The sequence below is a fragment of the Neomonachus schauinslandi genome, chromosome 1 (assembly GCF_002201575.2).
Source record: "Neomonachus schauinslandi chromosome 1, ASM220157v2, whole genome shotgun sequence".
Lineage (NCBI taxonomy): Eukaryota > Metazoa > Chordata > Mammalia > Carnivora > Phocidae > Neomonachus > Neomonachus schauinslandi.
Window position 1 is genome coordinate 47,508,718 of NC_058403.1, and position 8,368 is coordinate 47,517,085.

The 8,368-nt window shown below is 35.7% G+C and overlaps 1 protein-coding gene across 1 annotated transcript in view; it reads right to left on the reverse strand.

Annotated features, from left to right (window-relative positions):
* Positions 1-8,158, reverse strand: part of IMPG2 (interphotoreceptor matrix proteoglycan 2) — a 164,628-nt gene extending 156,470 nt beyond the window's left edge. Inside the window, exons 1-2 of the mRNA XM_044919217.1 lie at positions 8,074-8,158; positions 7,381-7,632 (exon numbers count right to left, since the gene is read on the reverse strand). Of these exons, the coding sequence (XP_044775152.1) occupies positions 7,381-7,632; positions 8,074-8,158 (337 nt within the window). The remainder of the gene's footprint in view (positions 1-7,380; positions 7,633-8,073) is intronic.
* Between the last annotated feature and the right edge of the window lie 210 nt (positions 8,159-8,368).

Here is an 8,368-nt window from a genome sequence, read left to right on the forward strand (position 1 = left end):
TCTAGCAAAGATGTAAAGAAATCAGAATCTCACATACTGCTGTTAGGGATTTAAGATGGTACAGCTACTTTAGAAAGTAGTATCTGGCAGTTCCTCATATGGTTAAACATAGTTACCATATAACCCAGAAATTCTACTCCTAGGTATATACCCAAATAATTGAAAACATCCCAAATGTCCAACAACTGACAAATGGATAAACGAAATGTGTATCCATATAAGAAAATATTATTATTTGGCCATAAAAAAATAAACTACTGATGCATACTACAACATCAATGAATGTTGAAAACATTATGCAAAGTGAAAGAAGCCAGTCACAAAAGACCACGTATTATATCATCTCATTTATCTGACATATCCATAATAGATAACTCTATAGAAATAAAAAGTAGATTCGTGGTTGCTTAGGCCTGGGGAGAGGCATAGAGGAAATAGAGGGATAAGAGAGTGATGACTAAAGGGTGTGAGGTTTCTTTTTGAGGTGATGAAATGTTCTTAAACTCAGTGTGATAATGGTTGCACATTTCTGTGAATATACTAGAAAACCACTGAATTCTATACATTAAATGGATGAATTGTATGGTATGTGAATTATGTCTCAATAAAATTGAAAAAGTAATTCTGTCCAGAAAGGTAATACATCCTTATTCAACCAATGGCTTTCCAGATGGGAGCTATCTGACAAGAACCTCCAATTAACTAACGTGGAATACAGAATTCAGAACACATACATTTTAATACAGGAGGAGAATTGGTGGGGCTGGCGGGGGAGCCTGGAGCCCTCATGCAGCTCAGAGAGGGAAAACCTAGATAGGACACTGCAGCCAGTAGAGAAGAGAGTAAAATCAGCACGATCCCAATGAAAGAGGTACTAGGAACGGCAAAACTCCACCAGAGACAATTGCCACATACTTCACTATGGCCTAGAAGTAGACCTGTTCTGAAATCCCAACCTTGTCAAACAATTTTTATATAGCCTTTAGTGACCGTTGAAGATTTTTGAGACGATAGGTGATCTACGAATGCCTCTCTGTGGCAGAGAAAACCTGCCCTGCCAACTGCTGGAGGAAGGCAAGATGTGATGACAATATTCTGAAGAAAGCAATGCCTGTATTTAATCTGTCTTTAATCCTGTTCCTAAGGCTCAGGCTGTGCGTATTATCCAGTACATTAAAATCCAGTATGGAACAAAGTCTTTTTTTAGGGTATTTTCCTCTCAAAATCATGGTGCGCAAAGCATATGGAACAATTTGGTGCAATAAGGCAAGAAATAAAAGGCATAAAATTTGGAAGATGAGAAGTAAAATTATCTTTATTTGCAAATAAAATAATCACCTATGCAGAAAACCTTAAGGAATACACAAAAAAGCTACTAGAACTAATAAGTGAATTTAGCATGTTACAGAATAAAAGGTCAATATACAAAAAGCAGTTGTATGCCTATATACTAGGAAGGAATAATTAGAAATTGAAATAACATTAACAATGGCATGAAAAAAAGTAAAATAGATAAATCTGATTTAAAAAAAGACATGTAAGACCTATACACTGAAAATTAAAAAATGCTGCCAAGAGAAGTTGAAGACCTAAATAAATGGAGGGATATATCACGTTCATAGATTAGAACACTCAATATTGTTAAAATGACAATTCTTCCCAAACTGACCAACAGATTCAACACAATTCCAATCAAAATTCCCAGCAGCCCTTTTTGTAGAAGATGGCAAGCTGATTCTAATATTGATATGAAAAACAATGGACCTAGCATAACCAAGCAAATCTGAAAAAAAGAAGAACAAAGTTGAAGAACTTTCCCTATTAAAGATGTATGGTAATCAAGACAGTATGGTATTGGCATAAAAATAGACAAAGAGATCAGTGGAAGAGAATGAAGAGTGAAGAAGCAGACCCACCACATACAGAAGACTGGTTTCCAACAAACATGCAAAGGCAAGAAAGGATCTTCTTTTTAAGATTTTTTTATTTATTTAGAGAGAGAGCACACGAGCAGGGGAATGGGCAGAGGGAGAGACAGAATTTCAAGCAGACTCCATGCCCAGCACGGAGCCGGAGTGGGGCTCAATTCCACAACCCCGAGATCATGACCTGAACTTAAATCAAGAGTCAGATGCCTAACTGACTGAGCCACCCAGATGCCCCAAGGATAATCTTTTTTAATAAGTGGTGCTGGAACAATTGGCTAAGCATATGCAAAAATTTAACTTTGATCCATATACACCATATATAAAAACTAACTCAAAGTAGATCATAGACCTAAATGTAAAACCTAAAAATTATAAAATTTCTACAGGAAAAGATAGGTGAAAATACTTGTCACTTTGGGTTAGGCAAACTTAGATATCGAAGGCAAGCGTGATCCCCCCCCCAAAAAAGATAAGTTGGATTTCATCAAAATTTAAAATTTTTGTTCCTCAAAAGACATTATTAAGAAAATAAAAAGGCACACATTGGCTGAAATTGTATGCAAAACATATATCTGATGAAGAACTTGTATTTAGAATACATTAAGAACTCTTACAATTCTGTAAGACAAATGACTCAATTATTTTTTTAATGCACAAAATATTTGAACTTGTCTCCAAAAAAGATATACAAATGGTGAATGAGCACATGAAAAAAGTGCTCAACATCATTAGCCATTAGCCATTAAGAAAATGCATATTAAAATCACAATAAGATATCACTTAATATTCACTAGAATGGTTACAGTTTAAAAAGACTGACTATACTGAATATTGCAAGAATGTGGAAAAACTGGAACCTAATACATTGCACGTGGTACAGCCACATTGGAAAACAGTTTAGCGGGGCGCCTGGGTGGCTCAGTCGTTGCGCGTCTGCCTTCGGCTCAGGTCGTGATCCCAGGGTCCTGGGATCGAGCCCCACATCGGGCTCCCTGCACCGCGGGGAAGCCTGCTTCTCCCTCTCCTACTCCCCCTGCTTGTGTTCCCTCTCTCGCTATGTCTCTGTCAAATAAATAAATAAAATCTTAAAAAAAAAACAGTTTAGCAACTTCACAAAAAGTTAAACATACACCTATAATGAGGCCCAGCCATTCCACTCCTATTAACCAACAGAAAGAAAGCGTATGTTCACAGAAAAACTTAAACACAAATGTTCATAACAGCTTTCTTTATAATCACCAACTGAAAACAAACCAAATATCCCAAAATGTGCTATATCCCTAAAATAGACTACTCAACAATAAAAGGTAACAAACTACTGATACACAAAAAAATCATAGATGAGTCTCAAAATAATTACACTGAGCAAGAGAAGCCAGATTAAAAAGTATATATATATATATACATATATATATAGTGATTACATTTATATATAAAAGTATAGAAAATGCAAACAATTCATAGTGATAAAAACCAGATTAGTGGTTGCCTCAGTACCAGGATAAAGAGAAGTGCTAAGGGAGGGAGAGATTACAAAGGCAAATGAGAAAATGTTTGGAGGTGACTAATAAATTCATTATCTTAAATGCATGATGATTTTAAGAGTAAATACATTTATTAAAACTAATCAAAAAGTATAATTTAAATATGCAGCTCATAATCCATCAAAGTATACATTAGTAAAGCTCTATTTTAAAAGCCCAACTACAAATGTAATTTTTTAAGTGGGAGGATACTACTAACTGCATTCAATTCCAAGTACCCTAAATATGTTTAATTTTACAAATCATTAGGTTAAATGCAGTTGCTTCTTACTTAAACGAAGATATTTTTCAAATTTGTTATTTTTCAAATCTGGCAACTGAAGCCAGATCCTCTATGAAGGAAAAATTGGGCAAACCATTAAATTGAATCAGCTTGGTAAGAAGAACTAAGATCCTTGGTTGGACATTGAATAAATCTCTCCCTCTAATTTCCAAACATTTGGGTCCAAGGGCATAATCCAATTATGTCTACAAAATCTCTTCATAACCTATGCTGAAATATTCATGATCTTTCCTAATTTTCAAAAACACATTTACTCTTTATAACTGACAGTAATAGCTGTATCAACACTGTTACCATCTCGATGTGCTTGTGCCAACCCTTTTAGCTCTGTGAGGTCCCTTTCCAATGATCTCATTCATAGCATCTGTATTTTAAAATCAATTATTTAGGAATGCTTTTCTTTTTGTTGGCTTCTTTTTCAATAGGATCTCTTGAATTTATAAAGACAAGAGCAAAGAAATTTAAAAATATAACTTTTTTTTGCTGATCTGTTCCTATTTTTTTATTTTATTTAAATTCAATTAACATACAGTATATTACTAGTTTCAGAAGTAGAGTTCAGTGATTCATCAGTCGCATATAACGCTCAGTGCTCATTACATCAATGCCCTCCTTAATGCCCGTCACCCATTTACACCATCCCCCCACCCTCCCCTCCTGCAACCCTTAGTTTGTTTCCTATTGTTAAGAGTCTCTTATGGTTTCCCCCCCCCCTCTGATTTCATCTTATTTTATTTTTCTCTCCCTTCCCCTATGGTCCTCTGTTTTGTTTCTTAAATCCCACATATGACTGAAATCATATGATAATTGTCTTCCTCTGACTTATTTCACTCAGCATAATACCCTCTAGTTTCATCTACATTGTTGCAAATGGTAAGATTTCATTTTTTGATGGCTGAGTAATATTCCATTGTGTGTATGTATGTGTATGTGTGTTTGTGTGTGTGTGTGTATATATATATATATATATATATATACCATCACATCTTCTTTATCTGTTCATCTGTCCATGGACATCTGGGCTCTTTCCATAGTTTGGCTATTGTGGACATTGCTGCTATAAACATTGGGATGCAGGTGCCCCTTTGGATCACTATGTTTGTATCTTTTGGGTAAATACCCAGTAGTGCAAATGCTGGGTCCTAGGGTAGCTCTATTTTTAACTTTTTGAGGAACCTTCATACTCTTTTCCAGAGTGGCTGTACCAGCTTGCATTCCCACCAGCCTCTTTCTCCACATCCTCGCCAACATTTGTTGTTTCCTGACTTGATATAACCACATTTTTTTTAAAGATTTTATTTATTTGTCAGAGAGACAGACAGCAAAGAGAGAGCACAAAAGCACTAGCAGGGGGGAGCAGCAGGCAGAGGGAGAAGCAGACTCCCCACTGAGCAAAAAGCCTGATGTGGGACTCGATCCCAGGACCCCAGGATCATGACCTGAGTGGAAGCAGACGCTCAACCGACTGAGCCACCCAGGCATCCCTATAACCACATTTCTTAAATGGTTATTTCCTTTTCACTATTTAACCAACAGATATCTAGATATTCTGATCTATCTATTTTGAAAGTAAAAATCCAGGTAGTAGAAATCATATTTTGATAAGTTATAAACTGTCATTCTCATTCATCTTTAGTCCTTTATTCTCTTCCCCTCTCTAGAATTTGCCACTTCTACCACGTGCCCCATACACAAAAGTCACAGTCAATGGATTTCCATTAAAAAAGTAAAAGGAAAGCTTATTGCTTAGTAATGTCTGATAGTCCCAAAATAAAATCAAGCGATATAAATACCCGCTTTAAAAAAGGTGCGAAGAGAGTGCCACTTTAATAAACAAAAAATCAAATATATAAATATATGTAATATCTAGTATATTTTTTTATTTTAAAGATTTTATTTATTTATTTGAGAGAGAGAATAAGAGAGAGAGAGAGAGCACGAGGGGGGGGAAGGGTCAGAGGGAGAAGCAGACTCCCCGCTAAGCAGGGAGCCCGATGCGGGATTTGATCCCAGGACTCTAGGATCATGACCTGAGCTGAAGGCAGTCGCTTAACCAACTGAGCCATCCAGGCGCCCTATTTTTTTTTATTTTAAAAACACTTGCTTAGAGAGTATTATGCTGAGCGAAATAAGTCAGTCAAACCAATACCATATGATTTCACTCATATGTGGAATTTAAGAAACAAAACAAATGAGCAAAGGTTAAAAAAGAGAGAGGCCAACCAAGAAACACTCTTAACTAGAGAGACTAAACTGAGGGTTGCTGGAGGGGACGTGGGGGGTAATGGGTTAAATAGATGATGGGGATTAAGGAGTGCCCTTGTTCTGATGAGCACCAGGTGCTGCATATAAGTGTTGAATCACTTAAATCGTACACTTGAAACTAATATTGCACTGTATGTTGACTAACTGGAATTTAAATAAAAACTTAAAAAAACTTGCTTTGAAAAAATAAAAATAAAAACACTCGTTTTGGTGAGGGAGGAGGAGAAGGACAAGAGGGAGGAAGGTAAAAAAGGAGAAGATAAAGTAGCAGCTTAGACTAAAGATCCATATAGCCCAGGGCATGGAAAATTTAACTGTCCAATAAACATTTGTTGAATAAATACACAAATGAGCAAGTCTGATTTCACTACCATCTAATCATCTAATCTAAGTAGAGATAGCTCTACTCTAGTTTACTAGATCTTATGGCTTTTTAATGTCTCTTGAGCAGCAAAAAGCGAAGTTTGAGATTCCTTCAAATCTAAGGGACATATTATGGTCAATTAAGCAATTTTGGTTAGTAAATTTAAGAAATAGAAAATGAATTCACATAATAAAAGGGATTCGATCAAGGATAATTGTTTAGTTAAAAATAAAATCCTGGGGGCACCTGGGTGGTGCAGTCAGTTAAGCATCCCACAGACTCTGGATGGTTTTGGCTCAGGTTGTGATGGCAGGGTCATGAGATCGAGCCCTGCACTGGGCTCCGGCTCAGTGTGGAGTCTGCTTGAGACTTTCTCCCCCTCTCCCTCTGCCTGTCCTCCCCCCAACCCCTACCCCCCCACCCCTGCATGCTCATGCGCTCTCTCTCTAAAATAAATAAAATCTTAAAAAACTAACTAAATAAATAAATAAAATCCTAGTTCTGTTGTTCTTGGTCTGTTGTGAGAAGGGCGATCATTTTAGACATAATAAGGTTTGTGTGTACCAACCAGAGACTAGTCATCATGAATCTGCAGAATGTTCGAACTATAAAATATAGAAATTTATTATATTTTCATGTATGTAAAGTAACTAATTACCCAAATAGGTAAGTATACCATGTAAAATATATTTCGTGGGTATATTTAGCCAAATTACTTAATGATGAAGTAAAAAATAATTAAATTTTCCAGTAACATAAACTGGTATTTTTGACGTGCTTAAAAGATTTAAGCCGTTTCCACTCTTAAACTTGCCTCTGAAGCTACATAAATACTATGCTTTTAGCAAGTCCTTTTCCCATAGCTAATACAAAGAAAATATTTGGCTCAGTGTCTGTCTAAATTATCACAAACTTTGAATTTTCACAAGATACAACACACGTTAGAACTATGTTTGAATTGCATCATGAAGCCCCAAGGTTTGGATGTTCACTTACCTCGTACTTTAAAATATTTTACATGGTTTGCCACAGCCTCTGTCACACTTTCACCCGGACAGGTTTTCACACCATTAGGAAGCAAAATAGATCGTCTTCTTCTCAGCAACCACTGTTTCTCAGTTTCTCTGTGGTCCAGAGGTAGTTTCTTTTCAGTAGAAAGAGAAGTATCTGTGGATTCTGAGTCAGTCAGGAAAAAAGGAACTGCACTCTTGGGTTCTTGGATATCTTCTAAAGACATGTAGGTTTTTGCTAAAGAGTGAAAGCATAGACAAGTCTTTGGATAATGAACGAAGATACAGTAAGAAAGGTAACAAAGAAAAACTGACTTTTGTGCCACATTTTGATTTTAAAGTCATTGCTCAGATTATAGACAGGCATGCCTAGAGGGGTAGGAGTGAGCAGTCAATTTTTCCTCCATCTACTCCTTTATTTCAAGATTCTTAGTTATTGAAAAAACTGTATCTCCAATTGCAACACAAGAAATGAGAGGAAGTAAGTCTGAAGTAGAAATTACTAAAGAAGAAAACCAAAATTATTGAAGAGATTTTAAAAGTTTAAATGAAGCAATACCAAAGACTAATAGAATAGCATTTGATTCAACTTCTTACAACAGTCATAACAAATAATGTTATTTTTAAAGAAAATATACTACAAATATAAGGAAAAATAAAAATATAGATTTTTAAATACCTGTTAATGATGTAAGGTTTCCTTCTATCATGACAAATATCAAAATACCCAGAGAAATCTTCCCAAAATGAGGAAACATAATCATTTGGGCCAAAATCAAAGGAATGAGGAGAAGCCAAAATCCTTAACTTGAGCACCCGAAAAGACTTGAAACTTCCAGTAACGAATTATTATAGGAAAGGTCTAACATTTAAGAGTTTATGTTTGAGAACTGATATTCTAAAACCATTATAAATTAGCTTAAATAAAAATGGTGTCCTTTCAAAATACCTCTCACTTCTTTTCTGAAATAACC